General features: G+C 42.1%; 2 protein-coding genes and 1 long non-coding RNA gene across 4 annotated transcripts in view; all 3 read left to right on the top strand.

Moving 5' to 3' along the window:
* Window positions 1-1,857: 1,857 nt before the first annotated feature.
* gsdf (gonadal somatic cell derived factor) lies at window positions 1,858-3,776 on the top strand. Its single transcript, XM_076758468.1, has 5 exons — window positions 1,858-1,979; window positions 2,561-2,718; window positions 2,810-2,902; window positions 3,005-3,135; window positions 3,627-3,776. The coding sequence occupies exons 1-5, from the start codon at window positions 1,858-1,860 to the stop codon at window positions 3,774-3,776; spliced, it is 654 nt and encodes a 217-aa protein (XP_076614583.1).
* Window positions 3,777-5,502: 1,726 nt separating this feature from the next.
* LOC143338170 (uncharacterized) lies at window positions 5,503-7,861 on the top strand. The gene is made up of 2 exons (XR_013079223.1): window positions 5,503-5,975; window positions 6,704-7,861. It is a non-coding gene; the product is annotated as an uncharacterized LOC143338170 (long non-coding RNA).
* A 3,946-nt stretch (window positions 7,862-11,807) lies between these two features.
* The window catches only part of aff1 (AF4/FMR2 family, member 1), an 18,529-nt gene continuing 2,538 nt past the window's right edge, over window positions 11,808-27,798 (top strand). Inside the window, exons 1-18 of one of the 2 annotated variants that reach the window (XM_076758232.1) lie at window positions 11,808-12,025; window positions 16,196-16,316; window positions 17,123-17,965; window positions 20,261-20,302; window positions 21,416-21,502; window positions 21,695-21,728; window positions 22,905-22,962; window positions 23,633-23,774; window positions 23,877-24,902; window positions 24,991-25,079; window positions 25,196-25,421; window positions 25,544-25,632; window positions 25,835-25,902; window positions 26,007-26,139; window positions 26,595-26,666; window positions 27,098-27,191; window positions 27,297-27,340; window positions 27,450-27,688. In XM_076758232.1, coding sequence (XP_076614347.1) covers window positions 11,973-12,025; window positions 16,196-16,316; window positions 17,123-17,965; window positions 20,261-20,302; window positions 21,416-21,502; window positions 21,695-21,728; window positions 22,905-22,962; window positions 23,633-23,774; window positions 23,877-24,902; window positions 24,991-25,079; window positions 25,196-25,421; window positions 25,544-25,632; window positions 25,835-25,902; window positions 26,007-26,139; window positions 26,595-26,666; window positions 27,098-27,191; window positions 27,297-27,340; window positions 27,450-27,688 — 3,460 coding nt within the window. In that variant the 5' untranslated portion in view covers window positions 11,808-11,972. Of the gene's footprint in view, window positions 12,026-16,195; window positions 16,317-17,122; window positions 17,966-20,260; window positions 20,303-21,415; window positions 21,503-21,694; window positions 21,729-22,904; window positions 22,963-23,632; window positions 23,775-23,876; window positions 24,903-24,990; window positions 25,080-25,195; window positions 25,422-25,540; window positions 25,633-25,834; window positions 25,903-26,006; window positions 26,140-26,594; window positions 26,667-27,097; window positions 27,192-27,296; window positions 27,341-27,449; window positions 27,689-27,798 lie in introns of both variants that reach the window. The other variant, XM_076758230.1, reaches the window with a different exon arrangement.

Raw genomic sequence — 27,798 nt, 5'->3', positions numbered from 1 at the left:
TTCTGACCCTCGCTGGCTCACACACCTGTCAGTGCTGCCAAGCTCACTTGCTCTGGGCTTTCACATATTAACATCACCTGCTGTACCCATAATTCCTTTGTGTTACATTTCTCCCCTCCAAATCACGTCCTTGAATGTCAACCGCAGGGGAAAAATATTGTTATTAAGTTTATCGGCACAGATTTCTGCCTTTCATGCCAGGCCAAAAAATGGGAGCCGTAATCGTAACTGATAACTGCCCATACGCAGAAATAAATGTGTTTTACAGCTTTGTTTAAAAATAGGCACTCGCTCTTTTCTTCCCATGCTTCTCTGGATTTGCAGATACAAAAAATACAAACTCTCTCTTAACTACAGTTTCCAGTGCTTTGGTGGCTTGTGGCCTCTCTGAATGTGCGTAAACGTATTAAAATGCCTCAGAAGGTCAACTGGTTTCAATCAACCAGGATCCAGTTATGAAGTTTCCAAAAACACCAGCTGCTTGACCTGTTACCCTCTGGCAGGTGCTACAGGATCATCAAAGGTTTAAGATTTAAGATCAGTTTCTCTTCCCGGGCCATAAACACACTTAACTCCAACAAGCATTGGATGACACCTCAAAGGCAATATGGCTTCTCTGCAAACCTGCAGGATCCAGTGCAATAATTCCATTTATTCCGTTGCAATAGTTACATTTGTTACTTTTATTCTTGTGCAATAATCCCATATATTCTAGTGCAAAATTACACTGTGTTTACTTATTTTATTTGAACTTATGTTGGTCAGCTGTGGATGTTTGAGGTCATAATTAGTGGAGGTGTTGTTTTGGACTCCATTACATTGAAAGGTGTTTCATATATTCAGCCCCACCTTATTTACGTATGGAAAAAACCTCCAGTACAAAAACACCTTCAAAAGGAAATTTCACCTCATTTTATGTGACTGTCCAGTCTGCAGCAATTCTAAATATAGTCAATTGAAGTGCGCTATATTGACCTGTGCACGAGTTTTTGATGGCTGCAAAGCAAGCTAGCTGCTGGGTGCTAATCAAAGTTTCGTAACGTTGCCAAATGAATATATTCCTTTAATTTGACATAGCTATAAGTTACATTCAGGGCATGTCTAACCAGTAAACAGCGACAACTGTAGCATGTTAGGTGACAAAAATACTCACTCATTGGTTATCTGCCTACTTCTGCCTGCTGGTCTTGCTTGTCTTTTCGCGTTTATGTTCAGGATCCTGAAGAAGGTCTCCAGCACACCCCTGTCAGAGGTAGTAAAACTTTCATGCATAGTAACACGTGCACACACGCTCTCTGGGGTGTCGTTGGTGGCAGCATCCATGAGCCTTGCAGAGACAGACGTTATGGTGGGGCTGTTCTGTTGGATTTCATTAGATTGTGCAGGTGTAGCTAATAAAGTGGCCATATATGATTGTAGAATAAGTTGATTTTAACAACCTTTAAGCTACATAAGAGGCATCAGAAGGGGGATGTTAGGAAGGAAGCAATTCTGTTTCACAGGGGCAAATGTTTTCTGATTCATTTGTGGATTTCTTATGTGCCCCCCCGCCCGGTCCCCTCGTTCCTCTCTGTCTATTAGTCCGTCTTTCTTTCTCCTCTGGGTCATCCTCCCTGTATTCATTCACAGGGGACAAAACAACAATGTTAAGTATCTCAAGGCCAAGCTGGAGTAGAGGAAGATAAAAACGCAGGTTCCCAGGCCCTGACAAACAATACCTTGTGCAGCATCACTGTCTGGTCACTCCTACCGCATCGCCTCGTCCAACCAGGCAGCTCAGCTCAGAACAGCCTTCGCCTGCCGGGACCCTGACTCGAAAGCAGTTGATCTATAGATTGACCATCAAACTCACGCACCATGTCCCTTACGTTCACTGTGGTGACAATGCTTCTGGGCTCTTCGATGGTGATCGCATTTGTCTTGCAACCATCCAATGACAAACCTGCAGCTTCTGCAGACTCTGCTGTTTCCCCTCACAGGTCAGTACCAGACTTGGTTGTCTGACACTTTTTGCGCCTGTGCAGTCTTCTCGTTTTGTTAGTGCTAACATTTCTTTGCATGCAGGAAATTCAGAATCCCTTTTCCTCAAGATTACCAAAGTAATGATGAAACGATAAAACATCTTGTTGTGTCACAGTGTTTTTCAAAATAGTCTCAGTGCTCTACAGTTGTCTCTCAGATGTTGTAATCTGTTGATGCGTGCATGCTGAGGCCTTTCCACATGGGTTAAAGGGAAATTCTGTGCAAGATTCAGGGTCACGTTGACCATTTGGCTTTCTAAGAATGTCGTGCGGAGATGTGACACACTGTTCTGCTGAAGCTTCATAAGTGTTATCAGTTCATGTTTGTCAAACATCTGTGAGGTGCTCACATACTGAGGGCACTGAGAGAGCACCTGTTGTTGAGAATTAACAACCACATCTGACAGGTATTCATAGAGTAACTAATGTACCTTTTTGCCTTGATTGGAGTGTAAAAACAGTGATTTTATTTTTGTATTCCATTTGTGTGCATTTCTCTTGAATGGTTTTTAACATCATGTGTGCTATGTGATGTTCAGGTGCCACGGTGAGTCACTGCAGTCCATCAGGAAGGGTCTCCTCAGTGCTCTCAACTTGCAGGTTGAGCCACAGCTGCCTGCTGGTGGGCTGGATGGTGTCAGAGAGCAGTGGAGGAGGATCTTCAGTGACGCTGCTCACAGAGCCATGGATGCTGCGAGTAAGTGGAACCTAAATTTCACAGAATCTCCTGCAGGTCTCAGACGTATCCTGCAAACTTCACTCTCTTTTTGTTGTTTGTGTCCTTCCAGTTCCAGCGGTCTCAGGCTATTCTGTTTCAGCTGATGGCGGAAACAGTACAGGCCTGAAGTGCTGCTCCATGGCCTCTGAGATCTTCATGAAAGGTATGCAACAATGTGTGTGTGTGTGTGTTCATGCATACTGACATGCACTCATATATGAATAAATATAGCAATGTGTCTAAACTCTATTTTTCTGTCTGCCAGATCTGGGATGGGACAGCTGGGTGATCCATCCCACCAGCCTTACCATCGTTCAGTGTGCACTCTGCAACCCAGAAATGAACACTGTGCAATGTCCATCATCCCTCACCAACGTCCAGGATGCCGACTCACAGGTATAATTCTCTGATTAAATAGTGAACAAGTGTGTGCAAATCCTAATGATGTTAAAGTGTGCTGATTTACATTTACATGCATTTATAGTACTCTCCCGCAGGTGTGTGTGAGATGGTGTTAGTGTGTCAGTGTTCGTGCTCAGATGGACTGAAAACTGCCTTCAGTCAGATGCGTGAAATTACTTTCCACCACAGTGTCTTGGCGCTCCAAACAGCATGTCATGTAGTTCACCTTGATGTGTTCTGGGGCTGAAACAGCTGCGGATAGATAAGCCTGTTTAGGCCTTCCTCAAAGCTGCACAGAATGGCTGCACTGAGTCACTATTAGTGAAATGATGTGTAAATATGAGGATTCACTGTTGGCACAGAGGGCTCATTTTGCCTCTAAAATCCACTTTTACTCAGTGTGTTCTGACTTTACGTGAAGTAGAGGTCAGTTTCACTCTCCCTTTACTCCTGTCCTGAGTCCTCCTCTCTTTGTCCTCCTCCAGGTCCAGGTGCCATGCTGTCAGCCCACCTCCCAGACGATGGTGCCCGTCATCTACGTGGATGACTTCAGCACCCTCGTCATGTCCTCCGTGCAGCTGACCGGCACCTGCGGCTGCGGACACGCCAGCATCCAGCAGCCCAGCGAAGAGTAAACCTTGACTTCTAGTCGTGAGCATGTGACATCTGTGAGCCCCCTGGCACCCACACAAAAGCATAAAATACATTGTATACAGGCCTGTGATCTCTCACAAACACTTATGCTTATTTTGTAGACGACTTCTCTTTAACTGTAGGTGTTATCATTGATCCTTACGGCATGTATTCAGAGCCGAGCGTGGGAACCAAAGCAGAGTAAGAACTCAGCTTTGCATTCCTGTTTTTCTATTGGAACCAGAAAGAATGATGCAAGTGCCAGCACAGATTTGTTTAGCCGGCCAACTTAAAACTGAATAATAATTATTATTATCACCAGCTGCCAACAATTAAGCTGAAAGATAAGCAATAAAATTCAATTTCTCTCACACCGAGAGCTGGAAAGAGCTGGTCGGGAAGTGGAACTGACACTTGTTTGATACACGCCGCCAGTTTATCTTTAAATAAATCTCATGAGCACAGAGTGCTATTTAAAGCTGCAAACTGTTACTGAGTGTTCCCTCCAAAAATGCCGGACTGCCCAGAGCCAAAACCTCTCACAAGCCAGTTGTCTCCTCTCTGATCTGTGAAGTAACTGCCTCCTCTTATGAGCAAGACGTCAGTTCAATCTCAACAGGCAAACTGAGGTAAAAGGAAAATAGATAATTAGTGAATTGTGAGTGTAAATTAATGATGAGCGTGAAACGAGCTTTGCAGGGAGCGCAGTAAGAGAAGATTGTGTTCAGCAGCTAAACTCCCTTCATCTACAACTTGGTATCAGTTTCTCTTGGCCATGAACATCGTCTGTGCCATGCTTTTCCACCAACGCCCATTGGCCACGCTCCATTTTCATGACTGAACTTGTCAAAAGGTAGAAGGGACGATGCTGCGCCGCAATCATCCTCACTAATAAAACTTTAATATTAAACTGTAAAAGGACGTGATTTGCCACAAAAGAAAACATGGAAAAGTGAAAATAATTCTAATTACATCAGCTGTAAAAAGGAAATCAAGAAAAATCCTGATACTTCCTGTTAGATCGACTTCCTCTTTGTTGTATCACATTTTAGTGAAAAGTAGTAAAATGATTTAAAGATCTGATTTATAATCTAATTGAAATAATGTCTAAATTGTGATTTAAAACAAAAAATGGTCAGTTTCTTTTCATATATTTTTACTTTTTTGTTCTATTATTTTTGCTGTTATGTATTTTGCTCATACATTATGTTTGATTTACATAATAATAATAACGACATCAGAGTTCTCGTTTTTTTTATTCTTGTGTGCCTCTTTGACCATTTCTCATGATCTTTGTTGTATTTCTTTAACACATATTTTGTTTGTTCTTTGTTATATGCTTTGTTATACTTTACAAAATTACCTCACCATTCACGTATTTTTCACAGGTGGGCTGCTACTTATCAGAGTGATTGATCACCTCAGCTTAATCAATGCTGTACATTTACATCAAATGCAGAATGTTTTACTGAGCTTATGACCCTGATATCAAATCTTAATCATCTGTACTATTTTTACTGATTCCTTGCTCACAATTACCTGAATAAAGATGATTTAAATCAACAGTTTCTCTTTCACTTTTATCTTTGATTTTCCTGATTCTTGAATAGAGAATTATTTTGCTCTACCAGCCTTTCAGGATTTCACCCCTGTCAGACGGTTGCTTGTTAAGTCTAGAGGGAGGAAAATAGCAGAGGAAGAAATTTTGGCACTGGACTCAGGAAAAGCAGGCACTGGTGAGGGGGAGAGCAACATGTTGCGCACTTCACCATTTATCAGTTGCTCTGCATGCACACTCAGGGCTTTTACGAGTCGTTTCATGGCTGCGGTGGAATATTAACTTATCATTCTCCAGTTGTGCACGCAGCATATCGATCCTGGACTGCCATTAAGATAAGAGCTCTACGAGAGGACAGCGAGATCTGGGCCTGCAGCTCAATATTGCCAGCAGTTTTGTGGTTTAGTGATACTGTGCAGAATGTCAAGGTATTTCATTGTGTGGGTGTCTTTTGGCATACTGTCTCCCTTTCTGCTGCCCGTAGGGGCAATTGAGTGCTCAGAGAAGGAAACGTTGCTCAAACGGATGCCAAGCACGGTGACACAACTAACGGACTGTTTAATGGAGTGCACTGGGATGACGTACATCAAAAAACTGCAGCTTCAGGACAGTCATAACATTCGGCTTAAAGATTCCACAGAAGGTAAGGAGCCACTCAGCAGCGTTTTTCAAGTGCCGGATGCTGCAAAATCATTTACCCTAAAGGTATCTGGGTCTCAGAAACTGTAACAGCTGGAGTTCCCAGACTCAGGAGGAAGGCTGGAAATCTCACCCACGACTCCTGATGCTGACTGTTGTACTGATTGGCCAGATTTTGGCACTGTAACAATGAACTTTACGTTTTGACCGACAACTATTGAATCATAATTCTCAGAAAGAAAAGTCTTCTTTTCTGGAATTCGCTGTGCAGTTCTGGGATATTCTGCCAGTTGATGCATCAAATTTTGGAATGATTGTTTCAAGTGAGCATGACTAAATTTGTCAACATTGCCTATGATCAATTCAGAAATCTGTCGCTTTGTGTTATTTTTAAATGGGCAGAAACAATTAAGATCTGCATGTCCACAAGTTTTCATTCACAGACTTTCTTTGAATGCTAGATATCACACATAGTGAACCGTGTTCTGCAGTGACATTCAGTGTCTCACTGTAATTCGTATCACTGTATGTGCAACATATTATCACCAACATTTTTACTGTTATGAGAGTTTTAAGTTTAAATACCCCAGTTCTGCACATCTGATGTTACTGTTTCAGTGGTGCAGTCAGTAGGTCACCTCCTGCGGTGACACAATGGTCCAAGGTTTGAATTTACTATCCACATAATGCTCTGCTGTGTGTGGGCCTTTATAAAATTCTCTGTCTTCCTAGGAGACCTTGGGGAATACTGTTGGTCTACGGAGCTCAAGTGCACCGTTGGGGAGAGCTTTCGGCATGCCTTCGTCGTGCTGCCTGTGGATGTATCTTCAGTTGGACATGAGATGCTGGAAGTCAAAGCCACGGCTCCCACTAACGCCACGCTGCTTGCACACAAGAGTCCCTCCACAATCGCAGACAACTGCGGCCTCCGTTACGAGGTGACACAGCACTTCAGTGCAGAGCAGGCGGGGGCTTCATTCTGCATACAGGTCACCGCCCAGGAAGACGTCCTGGGGGACAAAGTTCTGAAATGTCCGCCGTACCTGGTCACCTTCTGGCAGAGAAATCCGAGTCAGTCCAACCAAGAAGGTGGTGGGTAAAATCTCAGAGATGGAATAAGTAGTCAGATCTTTTACTTAAGTAAAAGTACTAATACCACACTGTAATAATATTCCATTACAAGTAGAGGTCCTTGGAAATGCTACTTAGGTAAAAGTATGTGAGTATAATTGTGAAGATGGAATTAAAGTATTATGCAGAAAAAATAGCCCCTGTGACTGTTACACCACTATATATCATATCATTACATTATTATTTCTCATGTGTTGATAAAAAAGAAGGATTCTGTTTACTTGGTTTTGGTGGAGCTCCTTTTTAACTGTTTTGTATAGGACTGCAACTAATGGTTATTTTCATTATGGACTAATCTATATGATATAACTAAGCTCATTATTTTCTCCATTAATCGATTGATTGTTTTGTCCAACCAAGTCCAAATCCTCCAAATGATAAATAATATTGAAAGAAAAAGCAGCAAAACTCCACATTTCAGAAGCTGGAACCATGAAGTGTTGATGAAGCTTAAACAATTATTAACATTGGCAGTTAATATTCTGTTAATTTACTAATCATTTCTACTTGCATACACTGTTGCATAGTTTAATCTATAAAAAAACAGATTTTGTAAGTAGTATTTCCCTCTGAACTGTAGTGGAGTAGAAGCATAAAGTAGCGTAAATGGAAATACTGAATTTGTGCAGTACACTACTTAATATATAGTTACATTCCACCAGCAGAACAGTTTGCAGTGATGGCTGATTTAACGTGATTTACATCGTTGCTTAACATCTAATCTGAATGAGGCTTGCTCAGATTTTAACCAAATCGCATCTAACTAATTAACAATTACACAAACACACCGCTGGCTTACGCGTCTCTCATGTACAGTTACTGTGGACGTGCTCTCAACTTTCACACACTGGACAGCATTACAGTCTCTGCAGCCGTTCTTCTGCTCTTTGTTTCTGTGTCGGAGCTGCCTTTCCGTGTTTCCTCTTTAATTTCTTCTGTCTGATTGTAAATTGACTAAAGCCGTTTGCACACACACACACGCATTTAAGCTCATGTGGGTGACAGCTTTCATTCCTAAACCAAATGCTTAAGTTGAATCTCTGCACTCATCATACAAACTTCCAGTTATTAACATACCAAATTACTAGCAGTATATTGTGAATATTCATTTCTCATGATATGGTTCTCTTTAGGTTTGCTTTATGTGACTTTAAACTTGTAGTTTCTTGTTTTAGTTGTGAAGATATTCGATGATTTGAGCACAGAGGCAGATGTGGATCGCTCTGCGTGTATGAATCCAGCTTTGTCAGGCACTAAGAGACGTTTACGAGCAGAGTGATGCAGCAGTTCTCAGTTAAAAGAAGAATGTAAATATGAGATGTTAATGATCGTGAGTGTTTATGGCAATATTAAAACCATGTATTTTCCTTTTCAGTCACGTGTTTGACTATTGAGAAATATTAAAAGACTGTATCCTTGTGAACCACAACCTATTATTGGAAACACACGTCCTACTTTTTAATTAATTACAATTACACACACACACACACACACACACACACACACACACACACACACACACACACAAACACACACACACACAGAGAGAGAGAGAGAGAGAGAGAGAGAGAGAGAGAGAGAGAGAGAGAGAGAGAGAGATATTTCTAAACTCTAAATCTATATCTGTAAAGAAATTTGTTTGGACTAATTGTGATAAGGTTTTTGGAGATACACCACATATTTGGAATACTACAGTACCCTGTCTGCAGGCTGGCTACTGTACACGTGTAGTATGAGAATATAATGTGTAAGTGCTTCCATTATTTACCGAAAAGCTGATTTCACCTGCGTGTGGCCAGAATTATCTCAGCACGTTCCGCTCGGTTCTCACAGGAAACGACATAGTGCCACCTGGTGGTTATTATATGAACTTACAGAAGGATGAGCCCGCAGTCCTTCACACCATCCAGCCTCTGGATGGCACACTTGTTACAGGGCAGTGCGGACTGTTTTGCCTGTTGAAACTCCTCACTGTAGTAAGCTATGAAGAAGATATTTGTGTGTTCATTATCTGAGACCGTTCACGTGACCAAAATGCTGTGCGTCATTAACCAATCAATCAGTCCTATTCTAAATTCAATCCCCACATGGCTGCTGTTTCTTTGACAGTGCAAAATACTGCGTTCAATAAAACAAATGTCATGTTTTTGAGAGTGTGTGTAGCAGGCAGCCTTTGTTTGAATTAGGCCCACATTTCTGCCTGAATATGACGAATGCATGTGTTTGAGAGACTGAGTGAGTGAGCCTTGCACTGAAATGGTCAAAACATATTTTTACATATATTTGCATTTAAAAGTCAGCAAGTCGTGTTCCTTTGAATTCACTTTTAGTATCAAATAATCAGAATGAATTGTATACTGTATGTCGTGATCATTATGCCTCAGCTGGTACTGTATATGTTTTCTAAGTCTCACGGTCTGCTCAGCTGTCCTGAGCCTCCAGTTTTGTCTAAATGAAGAAGGATGATGTAGGTGTGGTCTGCTGGCAGATGGCCAGTAACAGCATAACCACCCAGGGTGAGTGTCCAATAACAGATCTTTCTGCACAGCCTGTGCTCAGGCCTGCATTAAGTTGCACATGTACCCATGCCCACACTCATATAGCAGCAGACAGACAGCCTGAGGGGCAGGGGAGGGAAGAACAAAATGGGCATCAGATGCATGTGATGGGGCACCAGTGCACAGAAAGTTCTGATGCATTTATGATCAAGAAGTTGCAAATCCATGGCACAGCAGCACATTTTTTCCACTGGGCACTTGACGGCACTGAACTGCATTTTCTATATTTAAAGGCACCCACGAGTGTGCTGCATCAAGTTTTCTCCACAGGAGGGGCACCCTGGAGGGCACTGCACTATGTTTTCTCCATTTTAAAGGCACCCATTAGTGCACTGCATCACATTCTTTCCAATGGAGGGGCACCCTACAGGGCACTTCATCCCATTTTCTCTGATGGACGGGCGCCCACCATTGCACTGCATTGCATTTTCTCCCCCATCATGTTTTCTTGTACATCAGCCACTGTTGGCGGCACTTTATCTTGTTTGTTTTATCTACAATGAGGGCATCCAAACATAGGCTGCTTGATTTCTCAACCCAGACAAAACCCTTTTGTTGATGCATTTTATCAGCACGTTCTTCCAGCGTGTGAATGTGTGAAATGATTCATCTGTTTCCTGCTGCAGGTTTAACTCTGAAACCGACAGGAGACATCAGAGCAACTGCCGCTTTTTCCCTCTGTGTCATCAAATCTGAACTCACTCACCAAAACTGGCACCAAGGTGGTAAAGTGAGTCAGACTTTAAGGTCTGCTTCAGTATTCTCTGACAGGTCCAGAGGTCCTGCTTTTTAGCTGTGAACAGCTGAGATGTCACATCGGCAGCCAGACATTTCTTAATTTCTAATTTAAAACAAGCATATTTTCCATTTAAAGTAAACATGTTTTGTGACGTATCCACAATCACTTTTGTCATATACCTCTCAAACCTTCCTATTTTTCCCATATTAATATATATCAATTACTTTAGTCTGTCCCCCTGGGTGCTGCATCGTAATGCCACCATTTACCATGAAATGTCACCAAGTGGTCACTGGGTTTTTCAAAGCAGGTCTTGCAGGACAGAAGATTGCTTTGTCCGAAAGCTACGTTTTCTTTCTACAGAGGACTGTTCTGAGTTCTCCAGATGAACTGTCAGTGGAATAAAGTGATTTTATCGGTCATAAAATGTCAAACTGCCCAGCAAGTGAGCCAAAAAAAAAAAACCAGCTATGACTTTCAAGAGACCTTTGTGCTTTGCATCATGCACTGCTTTACTTCTTCTAAAATCTCATATTTTACTTTTTTTATGCCTTCTGGACACTATTTTGTAACATTATTTTATTACTGTTATTATTTCCATCCTTATTTCTGTGATATTTTTACTAGTATCATCACATGGGTTATATTCTCCATCTTATTTTACATCGAGTTTCCATTCCTGTTTTTATGTTTATTCTGTCCTTTTTATTAAGAAACACTTGGTGCGGGTGATTTCTTTGATATAAAGTACTTTGACCTGCATTTCTTGTATGAAAGGTACTAAACAAATAAAGTTTATTGTTAGTATCATCATCAAAAGAAAGGAGGGTAATTCTGTCAGGAGTCAATGGACTAGCAGCATTATAAAAGTGTTTTAAACAAAGGTAATTCTGTCAAAACAGACACCTTTAAAAAAAAGCAACTAATTCTATTAATGATTTAACAGCTTTTAATGACCTTTTTTTAGAGTTGTTGGTCCATTGACAGTCCACTTCATTCCTGCTGCTGTCATTGTAATGCAGGGAACAAATAGTTAAAAGCCTCATCATTCTCAGCTTTTATTATACTCTTTTTATAGTTTGATTTATCTATCTCTTGGCGATCCTTCTATCTTTTAAGCCAAAAAGGGCCAAAACTTTAAATCAGGACTCATAACTCCGCTCTGTGGTAAAAACATGGCTGTACCATGTCTGTCACGCAGGGGTAAGAGTGTAAAGTTTGGGCAAACTGCATCGATGAAGAAAAAACAGTGATTAATATAACTCTAACTGGACTTATTCGTTATATTTACTTTGTATTTACACTTAAAATAATAACACAGCCGCTTTAGAGGTGTTGTCCGACGAGCTTGTACTGCATTAGTGTATAAAACAGAGCTCGGTCCCCGGATGGTTGAGCGGAGTAGAACAGTCCAGTCGGCAGAGAGTGGACAACCCAAACACGGACGGTTAACGTTAGCAGACAACTATCAAACAACGGCGGCCTGACAGACGTTTACACCAACAACTTATCTCCACCGGTAAACAATGTGACCAAGTGAGACGGACACCGTGGTGAGGACTGTCAGAAACACATGACAACCAACTTTGGTTGTTGTGAGAGGCGCACCATGGCATCTCAGCCGAGGTAGGCAGACACCGCCGCAGCTAGCTGCTAGCCGCTGGGCGCTAGCTCCACAGCCTGACTGAACGTTAATTAGCTCGATACGGTTAGCCAGCACTTGACACGTCTTTGAGTAAAGTTTAAGTTTGAAACTCCGTGAAAGTGTCAGAGGGAAGGTGGTGTGCGTTTGGTGATTTTCTGCGCTTGATATGAAATGGATATGCAGGGTTTTTAGCTTGATAAGCAGTTCGAGGAGGAGGTGGAATCAGCTGGAAAGAGCAGGCTGATGTGATTTCTACCAGCTGGTCAAAGGGGGCTGCTGTGTTTATATAAGCTATTTTGTGTGCGATAACATTTACAGGTTTTTGTTTTAAAACCTACTTGTACGGGATTTTTTTCAAACTCCACCGTCGTGTTTGAGTAATTTAGACTACTTTGACTTCTTTTTACTCAACTTAAAGTCACTGTTATGATCACCAACAGTCTTATTTACTAATATAATGATGTGGCTTCAGCTTCTTTGCCTCCAATCCAGTTAAATGGCAGCTTCAACTTGTTTAATAGAGCAATATTACAGCTGTCAGACAGGATAGAAGATTTTGGTCATGTATTGCAGACCAAATAAAAAGTGGGTCTGGAAATGTTAAAGTTTTAAAGGCAAATAAAAGTAGAATATAGCTTTATTTTGGTTTTTGATTTGGGTTGCTCATGCATTTCGCATTATGTAGTGATGAAATCAGAGAGAAAAGCACATTACATGTCTTTTCTCATTTCTTCTTGCAAACCAAAACTGTCTTGATGAAACTTTTTTTTTTTTTATGGGGAGGGTTTTTAGATAGCTCACATTAAAATCAACATTTTTTCCCTCTTGTCTGCATTAGTTATTATCCATCTAGATTGTTTTGGTGCCAGCTGCAGATTTCTGGAGATACATACCTGTCAACGTTTTAAAATACAGGACATTATTTGCCCCGCCCAGGGCTGTCCCACAACATTTACCACTATCCACATACCCCTTACATTTAGACAAGAGCACACACAGCGAATCCTTAAAACACACTTGGCAGCTACCTGCTTTAAAAGGTCAGAGCCGCTTTTAAGTGACCACATGTAGATGGTGAAAATCAGATACTTGTTTCAAAGTGAAATGTTGTGAACATCCCTGAATTACATAAATGAAAACTTAAGAGGACATATAAATTCAGCACTCAGCTTAAATACGTATTACTTGGAGGACATGTACGCATCACGTACACATTATGCTTCACTTGTGATTTTAAGAGGCTTCTGGCAAGTGAGACAGTCGGTACGAGAGGATGATTACGAGACTGGATGGGAGAGATAGTATAAATACAGTCATTGATGGAGCATGTTTCTGCACCTCTTGGGCTCGCTCATGCTTGGCAGGTTTGTCATTCTGGTTCACATCGCCTCTCTCTGTGTGATACACTAAAATGCACCAGGCATATTTTAGAAAAAGCACGACTTTGACTGATGTTGCTCTTCATTAATTGCAGGTTAGCTTCTTCCCATTTGGTGAGATACTTGTACAAACTTTGGCAGGCACTCCATCTCTCTCACTTTCACCATTTTTATTCTTGTTGCTCTTCGTGTTTTATTGCTGGATGCTGTTTTTGAGTGAATGACTTTTTGTCAGATGTTACAGGTAATGTTCTGCATGCTGCCCCCTGCTGTACTGGAGGGGAATGTAACAAACACATTGAATAGGCAGGTATGCCTGTCAGTGTTAAAGCTAACCTTTTCTTTTTAGAGAGGTTAAACAAAAAAAGGGAAATTTGTCAATTATTTTAGTAAGAAAAAAATGCTTGTCAGTTTTCTGTCAACTAATTGACTGACTGACTACATTCTATATTCTGACTAGGCCAACCAACTCCAGACCACAAAAATATTCAGTTTACCATCACATATCATTCACTGTCATTTAATACAACATAATTGGGAAGGTTAAACTATTGATTTTTTTGCATTTATTGATTAATTGATTTTCAAAATAGCTAATGTGTTCTGGTCAAAGCATTGACCTTTCCCACATTTATAAATTGAAAGCACCCTACAAAACCCTAAAATACGTGTTTCACTTGCACCCAGACTGTCTGTCTGTCTGTAGTGGCCTTCAGAAGTCATGTCATTGACAAAGAGGAGATAATGAAGCAGGAGCCCTCACTTCCTGTTGCTGAACCGTGTAGGAGGCTTTGCATCCATAACACTGTGTGGCCTTGTGTTTGATACTCCTAAAGAGTACAGTGTCCTTAAAAGTTCTCGTGGTCTTTTTGGCTGTCACATTTATTACTCTCTGGTGTATTGAAAGTAGCAAATACAATTTGGTGTGTGTACTCACATGGCCTGCTTTCTGAGTATGAATGAGGACCCTGAATTAGAAGTAGGTACTTTTTGTGACAATGGCAAAATGAAGAGGAAAATCATTTTGTTCATGGATGAATTGATATATTTGCTAAGAAAAATAAGTTCAGGTTCAGCTTTTTTGTCATCTCCCATTGGTAAATCAGTACAGTGCGAGCACTCTCCTTCAGCGTGGTGGAAGGTTCTACAACGAGGGCACAAAGTACACCAAACTGTAATTTGATTTAAAGACAGGAAACTTGCAAACTACCAACAGGGGCAGCCAGACTGCTCGGAATAGTTGACAGTGGTCCAGAGGGGTGAATGTTCAGCTTGCTTCTTGAATACAGTATTTGTGCACAAAAAACTAATTATTAAAGATGCAGTGTGCAGGAGTTTGTGGCATCTGGCAGTGAGGTTGCAGATTGCAATCAGCTGAAAACACCTCTGCACACCCTTCCCTTGCAAGTATGTCGGAGAAGCTACAGTGGAGTTGGAAAAACATGAAAGGCCCTCTTTAGAGCCAGTGTTTGGTTCGTCTGTTCTGGGCTACTGTAGAAACATGGCATTGCAACATGGAAGAGGACCTGATATGTAGATAGAAATGGCTCATTTTAAGATAACAAAAAAGCTTTTTCAGGTGATGAAAATATACTTATGAATATTATATTCCATTTTTGCCAGTTGATCTGCCTAAATCCTGCACACCAGACTTTTAAATGACTAGAGGTTCACCCATCATTAAGATTAAATCACTGTGTGAGGGCTAATTTTCTGATATTGTTCTCAGAAGGTGTTTCTAATTATTTCTGTTATTGTTATATCTTTTGCTACATCATCCTTTATGTACAATCAGCATCAAAATGTATGTTTTATGTTTGTTTTGGAGGGTTAGTGTCTATGTTTGATACAGTATGTTGCTTTAGCCCCGGATAGTACTGATGTAGGGCCTGTGACTGGGCAGTGCCAGTTTGTGCTGCACTAGTAATTTGGCCAGTATCTCTGCTAAATTAATGAGTAAGTGCTCATCTGTTTGGCTTAGTCCCAAATCTGTGCTGCTCCACTTGTTGCCATGGGAGCGTCCCACTGGGGCTGCTGGGGATGATCAACACTGTATTTTGGGAAGAAAATGACAAAACTTCTAAATGTTCAGTAAAAATAAATAATCAGTTTACTATGTTAAAAGTATGAAACGGGGCCTGATCCCATGAGGCCTGCTGTTGTTCCACAATGTAATTTACTACATTGAAGTAGCTCTTTCTGCCGTTGGCATAATATCAGGACTAGTACTCGTGATCATCCATTTGATGTTTGCATGGGCTGCACGCCATCTTTAGGGACTAGAGAGAACAGATGTCAATGTTGAATCCTCATGGCGTCTGTGAGTCTAATTACACTTGTCTGTAGATATGATGGGTACTGTCTTCTCCCATTAGACACTGCTACTCAGCCCCCGGGGTAGATGAGTCTGTGATAAGATGCCATAAATTTGCTGTCTCTAAATTTTCTGATGTCGGGAGGCAAAACGGATTTTATCAGAAGGATCAGACACATTCATTGTTCTTGGGGCTGTAAGTGTGTAAAATCATAGACAATCTAAAAAACAACAAAAACCTGACAAACAGTCAGAATACAGATGTAAAGGACAGGCTGTGTTGTAATCTTACTCAGCCTGAGTAGTGGAGCGTGTCAGGTTTTAATATCTAAGGCACCTGCTGCATCTTTACCTCTGGCATTTCACTGGGTAATTGTATTTAGTATTAAAGTTGAAATGATACGCTTATAAATACAATGCTGATGTAGGATCCATCTTTCTTTTATAATGTTCTACAGCGTATACAGTGAAGAGAGGAACCTTCTCCGCCTCCGAGCATGGGAACAGAGGAACCAAGAAACAAGCCAAGCCAAAGAACTCAACCCGGAGAATGTGCCACTTTTTGGGGAACCATACAAGGTAAAGACTCACATAGCAGGAGTGAAATGATGGCACTGTCAGTCCCTTAGCCTCTTGGCAGTGTAGCCTCCAACAGGGCTTCTATTGTAGTTCTTGTAATCTTGGTTTGCCCTCTTATGGACATAATGCGCACAGATAGGGATTCAGAAGGAATAATCAAATGTCATTTTTGGCCAATTTTAACAGTCCTAGAATAAACCCCATTCTTAAAGAAATTGTCCAACAGCACAGCAACTGTGTATCCCTCGTTATAAGAGGGAACATCATGTTCCATGCCCTCCTTTTTCATTTCTTTAGGCATTTTCTACCACGACAGAGATGAGGAGTAATCCTAGCTTTGCCTTCTCTACCTCCAGCTCAACTACAATTCCTATATCAGTCAGTAAAACTGAACTAGGGTCTTCCTCAGACTCCACGAGAAACCTCATTTCTGTGTGAGTGAGTGTTGAATCTTTCTGGAAACATCACTTGCAGATCGAAGGTGCTTCGAACATGCCCAAAAACTTGTTCTCCAAATATTTATGTGTTAATTAATTCATGTGTTTGACAATATTTATGATAGGTGCTCAAAGATCGCCTCCAGTCAGTCCGGGAAACAGTAGTTAGTTGTAAAAGAAGAAGCATCAATGAGGGCTTTATTCTTGAAATGCTGTTAATTAGCTGGATGATGCAGTATATTTGCTTGGGGATTTAGCCAAGGGCTTAAGACATTTGATTCAGTGTAATTATGTTTTATGAGGAGGTTTTGTAAGCTGAGTTATTCATCCTCTGTTAATGTTGCTTACTGTTACCCCTTCTTTTTATAGACAAATAAAGGGGATGAGCTTTCCAATCGAATCCAGAGGATGCTGGGCAGTTATGAAGATGTGAATAATCCCAGTCCCTTTGCCACTGAGCCATTGCCCATTCCTACTAATGTAACCTCCTCACAGTCGGATCGAGGTCAGCCAAACGCAGATAAACCAACGAAACCTCCATTCCATAACCAGGTCCATTACATGTCCACCCAAAGTCAGAAAGCCCTCTCCAGTAACGGCTACTCCTCTCAGCCCACGAGGACGTCCGCTGCTTCTTCCTCTCCGAACCACCACGGACATTCATCCAATGTCTCAAACGCGTCTTTGAACCACAGTCAGCTCGGCCACCCAGCACATCAACAAAAGAAGAGAGAAGCCTACTCAGATCTCAGGGAGTCTGTCAGCCTTCCCCAGGAAATGTCTTCTCAGTCTCCTGATGCTAAGCCTTTACCCTTCCTGCATTCCAGTGACCAAGACACCACTGACATGAACACTAAGGACACCTTTGATAGACATCAGCCTCAGGGGTCTCCAGATCAGCCCTCTGAATGTGTCAGCACTATGGATGTTTCCACATTTAACACAAAACAGTCCCCCAAAGATGCATCTCTGTCTCAAGCCAACAAGGGTAACGCGCTACCATCCCAGACCTTCAGTTCTCTCCTGTCTAAACAGCCCAGCGTAGTCATGACCCAGAAGCCTACAGCGTATGTTCGGCCCATGGATGGCCAGGATCAGGTGGTCAGCGAGTCACCTGAGCTAAAGCCTTCACCAGAGCCATATGTGCCTCTACCAGAGATAACCAACAAATCTGATCTGGGCAAAGTGAAGATCCTGCCGCAGTTTTTGGAGGTGAGTATATCGTCTTCAATCTCAAAATCGTGAAATCATATATTATTTTAAATATGATATGTTCAGTTAGCTTAGCATTAAGTATGGAAACGGGAAGAAACTGCTTGCCTGGCTAGAAATAGTCCTGCTTGTACTTCCCTTAAAACTGCAACCTGTTTTTCCACTTTTTTTTATTCTACGGATCAAACAAACAAGATGTGTTAATTACTGAGCTGCAAAGGTGTTTTCAGTCTTTATGCTAAGCTTAGCTAGCATAGGCACCAAAACTACTGGGTTAGGTTTAGGAAAAGATCCTGGTTTGGTCCGTGCTGTTGCAGTACTGGTGCTCTGAGTTGCCAAGAAGGACGAGAGAGTCTCATGTATTTGTTAAGATTTTATATTGTTGTGATATATTATGACAAAACATTTAAGTTTTATTTGTTTTTCAGTTGAATTATATTCAGAGTTCAAGGAAGCAAGCCGTTTAGAAGAGACTTTCTTCTGAAGTTAAACAGATGCATGATGTTTATGGGAGTCAGGGAGTAATCACCATCAATAATTGTGATTCAGTAATGACCAAAATAAACATGATTAGGATTTTTTCCATCATCATTCATGACTGTCTTGCGAAACCATATACCACTGAAGCTCTGGTTTCATGCTTCCTGGGACTGTGAGGGAAGTGATTGGAGGGAGGTCCTTCTTTTTCTACACTGTTGTCAGTGCTTGAATAGCCTGGACTATGGACTAAGAGGATTGTGTGGTTATTGATCTTAGGATGATCTCTGAAACCTCTCCATAGTTTTGATTTTTTTTTGCTGGACTGCTCAGGCGTACAGGTAGAGCTTGTTTTGTTGTGGAGACTTTGGCTGAACTCTAGTTCAACTCTATTCATCTGTTCTTGTCACGCATAAACACACACACAACCCTTGCACCTGCAGTACTGCACACCTCCCCCTTACGCTCCTGCAGCAGTGCTGAATGTGCTGCTGTTTTCACTGCTGGGACTTGTCCAGCGTAGGATAGGCAGGCAGTTACTCATTCCCCTGTTTCTCCACAGCTCCATATCTGTAATAAGCCATATATATGATATTTGTGAATATACAATATAATCAGAAATGTCCCTTTGGCCTCCAAAGCATTCAGGGAGTGATTTAAATCTTGGTTTGGGCAGTTTGGCATAACTGGAAGAAGTAATGCGATTACAGTAATGTGTTATTCCTAACACAGGTCAACACAAAGGTGTCATAGGTCAGAGAGCAGACTTCCTTGTATGCACACTCACACACGCACACACACACACAAATACACAATAGTCCTTCTCCAGACCTCTGCCCTGTTATGGTCCGGAAGTGCTAAACACAACATTTCATGGAACAAATTAAAAGAACAGAATATAAACATTAACATTTTCATGAAACACACTATTTCAGAAATCTCATTTCAGAATATTTGTTTTGTCCTGTACTGCACTTAGTATGAATACATTGATATTTCTTGTTTAGTCAATACTTGTTGCCAGCTTGCAGTATGGCTGAATTCAAGCATGTGGTGTCATGTCTCACCCAGGTGCATAGCTCGGTGTATGTGGCAAGCAGCCTGTGGTTTGTGTTTTTGTGTGTGTGTGCGCGCACGTGTGTGTGTTGTGCATACTTGGGCGCGTACATATACACTCAGCTGCCTCTGATAACTTCACCCCTGGGCTCAGCAGAACAATAAATGAGCTTTGTCACCAACTTGCATAACTGCTCTGGGGGCCCATTCACTGTGACCTTATCTCAAACACTGTCCATTCAGAAGGAAAAACTGAAAGACAGGCCTGGAAACAAACTGAAATGCAGCCTGTTGACTCACTCATTCACACACACACACACACACACACACACACACACACACACAACACAGATAACACACAGAGTATTATCTGATGTCAGGGTTTTATTCTGTGTTGCTGCCTGATAGGGAGTCTTGCATCACTCATCTAGTGATTGATTGTGTCATAATTAAATGAGAAATCTATGTTCAAATGACATTTTTTGGCCTTTTTCTTTAAGAACTGAATTAATTGTTCTTCACTGTGGCACGAATTTTCCTTGTCCCATCAAAATCCAATCAAGCTGTGATTGGACAGTTGATGTTTTCACTTCCCCATCGCATCATACCTACAGATGATTTTCCCTACTAGAGGATTGATTGATGGATAGATGCGGGTGTTTAGATCCTCGAAACCAGTCTTTTTGTGTTTGGTCCTCATGTTGTAATTGCACGCAGATTTTAAGGTCTTGGAAACTCCTAATTATTCCTTTCTTTCCACAGACGAGGACAAATGAGGCTCAGTGTGTTGAGGACATCTTGAGGGTAAGTTCAGCTGCTACAGTTCTCATACACTTGGCTCTTATAAGGTATAGTTTTCTAATTATTTTGTCTATCCTGGATACTCCGTCATGTTGAGATGCTGTAGCTGTAGTAAAAGTTGACCATGTGCTCATTTCCAATAATAGAAGAGCAAACACACGTTTCTAGTTGCTTAACAACCCTTTAACTCGAGCGACTGCCGATAAGCTTTTCTTTGGCTTTCTTACGACAGTCTTCTGCTCTATATATCTTCAATTGTTCACTCACATCAAAGCTGTGAAATTTCAAAATAACATGTTCATTCCTTATTTCCTGAAACACTACAAGACATGCTGACATAGTTGCGTATAGTGGCTTTGCAGCAGCGTTAACATGTTTGTTTAATTTATTAGATATTTACTGTAAGAGCAATGTGTGCCTTTGTTGGTCCGTGCAGACATTGTTAAATGGGCATCAGAGGCTCTAATATGTCGAAGGAACTTAGCAGGATGCAAAGGGAACATGGATTCGTCTGACTCCATGAGTTAGGTGCTTGTGGCCCGACCACAGCGCTCCGCTCCTTTGAAAACAACAATGGCAGCTCCTACAGTGGTTAGTGTAGACTCTGCTGTACCATCGGTTATATCAGAAGTGGAGAATATTTCTTGATGTGAAGAAGAGCAAAGACGGCCACTGAAGCCTTTTGGAAAAAATGTTTCCCCTCATCTCCCAGCTGGCTTCGGCTAGAGCGCTGCTCTCCCAGTATGTCATATGGTTCATTGGTCTGATTGATTGGAGTTAGACCGTGACAGTCGGTGATAGATGGTTCATCCAATCACCTGCCAAGTGTTTTTTTGGATGTGCTTGCCTTTTTCCAAACAGTTTCCATGATCTTCTGATGCTTTTTGCTTGCTTTGTATTGGGTTAAAGACACCTGAGTCAGTGCGTAGAGCAACTCGTCGTGGCTATAGAATGTATGTGTGTATGTAAATTGCATAGTGTGTGAATTATGTATTTATTCTCAATTTCTCCAGTATTTGCTGCTGAAATTGTAACAAAATTCAAGTTTATTGTCTCAGTGACACATGTTTTATAACTTCACTAGCCTCCTAACACATCACTCTCTTCCCTCCACAGGAAATGACCCACTCATGGCCGCCTCTCCTGACAGCTATACACACACCTAGCACAGGTGAAACCTCCAAGTCCCCGTTCCCAGCCAAGGTAAGATCTTTAAAGTCGAGAATTATTGAAATCTGTCTTGATCTTATGCTCACTGGCTGTGTGCACACGGGAGTCTCAGCTGCAGTAATCCTGCATCCTCACCATCAACCTCTCAGATGCTATATAACTCTAAATCAAGCATCATGTTTGACCCAGATTAAAGCTTCCTTTTTGTTTTTTCTGTCTTCACAGGAAGCAGAGCACGCCTCTTCATGTCCAGGACAAAGTGAGTAATGAGAGAATGAAGCGGAAAACAATTCAGACACAGAACAAGGATGAACATAATAAAGGACAGTGAGGTAGAAATGATGTTACCGCATCATCTTTAGGTTAGTGTGTCACTGATGTTGCCAACAGGTGGATTGATCTGCCATCATGGAGCATCTGCTATACAGCCTGTAGATATCTCTTCTTCTTCTTTATTCTCAACTGTTCACTTCTTGTTTTCTTCTTCTTGTCTTCTCTTTTCTACTTCTCCTCTGCTTTTCTTTGCCCTCTCTTCCTCTTTTCTTTCCTCCTCTCTCCTGTCCTTTATTGTTCTCTTCTTCTTTTTTCTTCTCGGTTTCTGTGGCAACATGTACAACCACTGTGCCCAATTCTGTGAATTCACCACAAAATACCAGAGAGAAACAACCCTGCAATTTCATCTCAAATTAGCCTCCATTAAGAGAAAGAGGCAGGAGAACGTCTCATGTGGAGGAGAGGAGGAGTGATCTCTCTCCTCTTTCACTGATGTAGTTCAGTCTTGTTATGCATCTCTTTCATTTCACTTGGTTTTCATCCATCACCTACTCCACCTTTTTCTGCTCATCCCTTTCTCTGTCATGTTTTCTTATTTATCTTTTGACTTCTCAGAGGAGACAGAAGGAGGGGGGCAGTATTTTAACAACGTAAACAAACAGTAAATACATACATACCAGAAATCTTTCAGTCCTATACAAAAGCACCTGTTTGTTGAAGTATTTGCAATCACAGGTTGGAACGATTGTTCCTGGGTATTGTTCAGTCAGTCAGATATCAGGTTTATATAGTATGTTTTGTGGCTGCTTTGGCTCTGATATGCATGACAAACGATAGCCTGTGTGTTCGATTTAACTTTATGTTGAGCAAGAAAAGCAGTTTTTGTGCAACAGGCTGTGGAATTTAGGAGGGTGTGGAGTTTGGGAAATGCTAACAGACCATTTTAGCAACCATGACTTTTAACAGCATGGTCGTGTTTTAAAAGTTTGGTCTTTCTAGTGTTTTATGGATTGTAATCCGTGAAGGTGTCAGTAATATTTGGCTTAAAAAGGCTCAGCTGCAGCGCACAGGAGCCAAATCCACATTAGTGTGAGTGTTTTTCACAGTGACGTACACTGTTGTTGTTGGACTAATGTTTGTTTTCTCTGTCATTTCTGTGCAGAAAAGTATGACTCATCTCCTGCAGATCCATCCCAGCTCATCCCGCAGAGCTCCTCATCGTAAGTGACTTTTCAGAAGGACGCTTTTTGTTCATTTCCAGATGTGGCATGCAGTTGAGCTGTAAGTTTCCCAACCTGAGGACCATTGAAAGTTAAGAAACAGAGAATCATTGAGTACTTCAATCAAAAAGCTTTCGACAAAGCTTTACAGGCTGTTTTCAACCAGCCAGTCACTGTAAATAAAAGACGCTGTGGGAAGCAATTAACGACCCTTTTCATTACCAATCCATTGTTTTGTGTACAAATATAAAATAATAGTGAAAGATGGCTCAGTCTAAGATGATGTGTTCAGAAAGCTTTATTTGACCAACAGACTAAAGATTATTATTATAATTATTATTATCCAAAAAGACAAAGAAAGTCACCACATTTGAGAATCAAGGAATCTATTAGTTGATTATTTGTTATAGCTCTAATTTTCAGAGGAAAAAAAAAGTAGAATTAACAAATTGCAAGCTAAAAAAACCCAAAACAAATTCTAATCATTTTCTTCCTCACTCATAATGTTTGCCAAACATTGTGTTCAGCAGCACAGCTCGGCCATGTGGGCCACAATGTTTGCTGTTTAATTATAACTGAAACACCACTGTGTCATATTATTGCGGTGTTTTGTGTGTGTGTGTGTGTGTGTGTGTGTGTGTGTGTGTGTGTGTGTGCACGCATGCTGTAGTTCATTTGAAGCAGCACATTCCAGAGGGTTAGAGTCCGCCAGCTCCAGCGACTCAGAGAGTAGCTCGAGATCAGAGTCGGACAGTGAAAGCACCATCGAGGAGCCACTTCAACCCCCCGTGAGCAGCTCAGTGAAAACCGAGGTAACTCCCTGCTTGTCCTTTTTGTGCTCTGAAAGAAGCACACCTGAACATGCGTTCTCTGTTTCTTGTTCCTCGTTTTTTAATATCTGCGTCTTTTTATAGCCTGATGCTCCAGCCGTGGCCCACGTTGATTGGCAGTTGGGGAACTGGATCAGGTCCAGCCAGCAGAGCTCCAGCGCTGAGAGTCAAAGTGGCGCACATGCCTCTGAGAGCCCCGCTCACAAACAGCCACCGCCCACTCAGAGCTCCAAGCACCCCAGTGTAGAGGTGGTCGACCCCACCGGGGAGTCTAAATCTCAGCTTTCTTCTCGCCAGAGAGAGTTCACTGATAGCCTTGGAAAACCCCAGCAGTGCAGTGAAGGCCCTCAGGACAACTGCAACCAGCACAGTAGCCAAAAATCCCCCTCTGCTGATTTGAACAGCTGTAGCAGGAAACTTTCATGCAGCACGCACTCCTCAAAACCAGCGAAGGCAGGTTGCCCAGATCACACCGAAGCAGCTCTCGGCGTGAAGTGTGAGGAAGTTGTAGCAACGAGAGACAAAAAGCCGTGTTTCACAGACAGACCCAAGGTCAAGACGAAAACAGGACGCAGCAACAAAAGCAAGGGCAGCAGTGAAACTAAAAGAGACAGTAAGAGGACTTCTAAGCACACTTCACTGGACAAGCGAAAGGCTGGATCAGAGCCTGAAGTCTCGCTGGTCCCGTGCAGTCACTGTCCGTCGTGTGGCGTGCAACATCCGAACCCCTGCTCCTGCCCCACCCAAAGTCCCGCTCAGCCTGAACAGCTGTCTCCTGCCCCACCAGTCCGAATCAGTTACAGCAAAACAAAGTCTGAAACCATCTGCCAGAAGCGCACGAAGATTGCTCACAAAGCGACCCACAGGCACCCGGAGAAGACTGGGCACACAGCCAAGAATCCTCGGGATCCCTGCAGGCCTCCTGGATCCCTCCTGGTCAAGATTGAACTAAGTCTGCTCTCAAGAGTCCCGCAGACCTCCAGCAACCGCCAGGAGATACCCGGTGATGCAAAGAAATCAGCAGTGGTCATAGAGCAGGACGGAGGAGGCACTGATGCCTCCGCAGTACAGAAACGCACCAAAACCAGCAAGAAGAGTATACCTCAAAATGTGAGACATCAAGGGCTGTCCTAGTGAGTGTACATGGGCAGAAGGAAAGTCTGTTTTTCACTTTAATGTGTGATTTGTTGTCTTCTAGGTTGAGGTAGACAGTAAAACTATTCCCAGGAAGAAACCGAAGCTGGAAAACAAAAATACCTCATCAATTCATGCTTCCATCAAACTGGAGTAGGTCCCAAAAACCAAACCCCTACTTATTTTTACCAGAAATAAGGTCAATTAAATTTGTAAATGTTCTTTTTGTTGTGAGTCAAGTAAGATACGAGCTGTCTCATCTCCTGCAGAAATCCCAGCAATCCGACAGATCAGCGGGAACGAAAGAAGGCCAAGAAAAATCCTGTTCCTTCGCAGCAGCCTCCGACGCCCAAAGACGCCGCTAAAGACTCCAAGTCACAAAAACGCAGTTGTGAGGAGACCCAGGAGGCCAGTAAGGAGGCTGTAAAGAGCAAAGACTCCCACAAGCACAAGAGGAGCAGCGGAAAGCACACAGAGCGCCCACACTGTGTAAAGGTGACTGTCAGGATATGAGCAGCTAGCTTATGAAGTTAGCACTGTGCCTCTTTTTATAGAAGCTTCTGCAAGTTCTCATTGTTTTAGTGACTCAGATACTAATCAAACAATCCTCGCAGAAGCCCCCAAAGAGCGGCTTCTCCGTCCCACCATCTTCGCAGCCCACCAGGGAGGCTTTGACCAAGAGGCCTTTGCTCAGATTTGAGGACAGGTAAACATCCCTTTCTGCTGAGCTGTTTAAGTTGGGACGATTTTACCTTGAAATTACAGCTTCAAAATCAGTTTAATGGAGCTTACTCCATGATTTTAGTCAAATTGTTGCCACAGATTGACTTTAGAGCAGTGGACTTGTGTTAGGAACGATTAGATGTTTGTTGTTGTTGCTCCTCTAATAAAGCTTCTTTGACCTGTAGGCAGTTTCCAGTCAAGCATTACATAAAGGAGGCCAAAAAACTGAAGCACAAAGCAGATGCAGAGGCAGGTTTTTCTCTTTTGATTTGTACATTTGCTAAAATCCCTGCAGTCCACCCAGATATGCATATAGCTCATAACCAGTTTTTGCTCCCTCTCGCTCTCTGTAGTCAGATAAGCTCAGTAAAGCTTTTAACTACCTGGATGCGGCCATGTACTTCGTTGAGAGCGGCATTGCCATGGAAAAAGATCCACAGATTTCAATGTCTTCCTACACTATGTTTGCAGAGACCGTGGAACTGCTCAAGTAAGAACCCACTTTTATTGTTGATCATCAGAAGCTTTTGGTGATTGTTAGTGTGCATGCTTGCAAAGAGTACAGGGTGGACTCTTCCACACTGTCACGGTCACTGCCATTGAAATGTTTTTCTACATCTAAGTTCAAATTAAAGGACAGGTGTGTAAGATTTAGAGGTATCTATGGGCAGAATGTGGCAGAAATGGAACACAATATTCATAATTATCACCTGAAAATGTTGTTTTCATTACCGTACAATGAGCTCTTTATAGCTACAGAGGGAGCAGGTCCTCCTTGCTGTCCCCGTCCTCCTGCCGTGTGTCTACAGTAGCTCAGAACAGACAAACCAGTTGCAGTTTCGATGCCACTCACTAAGTCCTACACACTGGTCCTTTAAGGTTTTGGCTCCATGACTGAATTTGATTCATGCATTAGTTTGACTGCCACGTTCTCCACTCTCACAGGTTTGTACTGAAACTTAAAAACTCAGTGGACCCCTCTGCTCCACCCTCAGAAAAGGACTTTTTAGCTTTATGGTAAGGTGCAGATGATACTTTATGTGCTGTTTTTCCACACACCAGTGTCTGATGAGATGTCATTACTGTTCTGGTTTACCTCCTGCTTGCCACGGTCTATGTTTTGGTTATTGGCAGCATTTAATTCACATTTGTTGTTCTTCATTTATGTGAGAGAGAAGTCGATTTAACTCCATTATCATTATGTGGTGCTATAGAACTGTTTCTATGTTGGTATTCTAGTTTTTACTTACCAGCTCTAATGCATGTGTACTGTTTTGAAATTGTCTGGTAAATCGTGTCTGAATGTCTTTTCACTTGTTGTTGTGGCTCATGCCTCACATGAACGTGTGTGTGTTCCTTGACAAACAAAAGATCCCGAACTTTAAATTAGACCATGTCTGTGCTTTGTTTTCTTTGATGAATCACTAACATCTGACTTTGTCCTGTAGTTTGAAGTGCCAGTCTCTCCTGCAGATGGCCATGTTTCGCCACAAACACAAAACTGCACTTAAGTATTCAAAGACCCTCACGGATCACTTCAGTGTAAGTATCAACGCATTTCTGTTATTGGTTAAGACAGAATGAAGCACCTCTGCATACATTAGTTACACTTAATGTTTGTTTTCCTAACATTTGGATCTTTTCCAGAACTCTGCTCAGAAAACAAACGTTCCTTCTGTCTTAACGTCAAAGTGAGTCCTCCAGTTTGCGTCTTACCTTCGCTGTTTGGGCACATTGCACACAGCCGTCATTGGTGCAGCACACTAAAAAATCTACATCTTTATACCCGTCTCCCCGTAGAGTCACAGACACCCCGTCCCCCATGTCCAACATGCCGTCTCCAGCCAGCACCTCCACCAGCTCAGGCCCTGGCTCCAACCACAGTGGCAGCGGGTTGGTCGTGGACCCCGTCGGCAGCACTGTGGTGGTTCCGCAGGCCATTGAACAGGTGGCGTTCACCTACGTCAACATCACCACGTTATTCTTGAGCGCTCATGACATCTGGGAGCAGGCAGAGGAGCTGGCGCACAAAGGCAGCGGTAAGAATGGATGGAAGTGTTTACGATCTCTAATTTTGAGTCATTGAACTGCTGTGTTGTCCATCCGTATGATATATATGAGTGTGGACAGACTGTTGGAGGAGGCGTTG

The sequence above is a fragment of the Chaetodon auriga genome, chromosome 19 (genome assembly GCF_051107435.1).
Source record: "Chaetodon auriga isolate fChaAug3 chromosome 19, fChaAug3.hap1, whole genome shotgun sequence".
NCBI classification, from domain to species: Eukaryota; Metazoa; Chordata; class Actinopteri; order Chaetodontiformes; family Chaetodontidae; genus Chaetodon; species Chaetodon auriga.
This window is presented reverse-complemented; position numbering and strand designations above follow the sequence as displayed.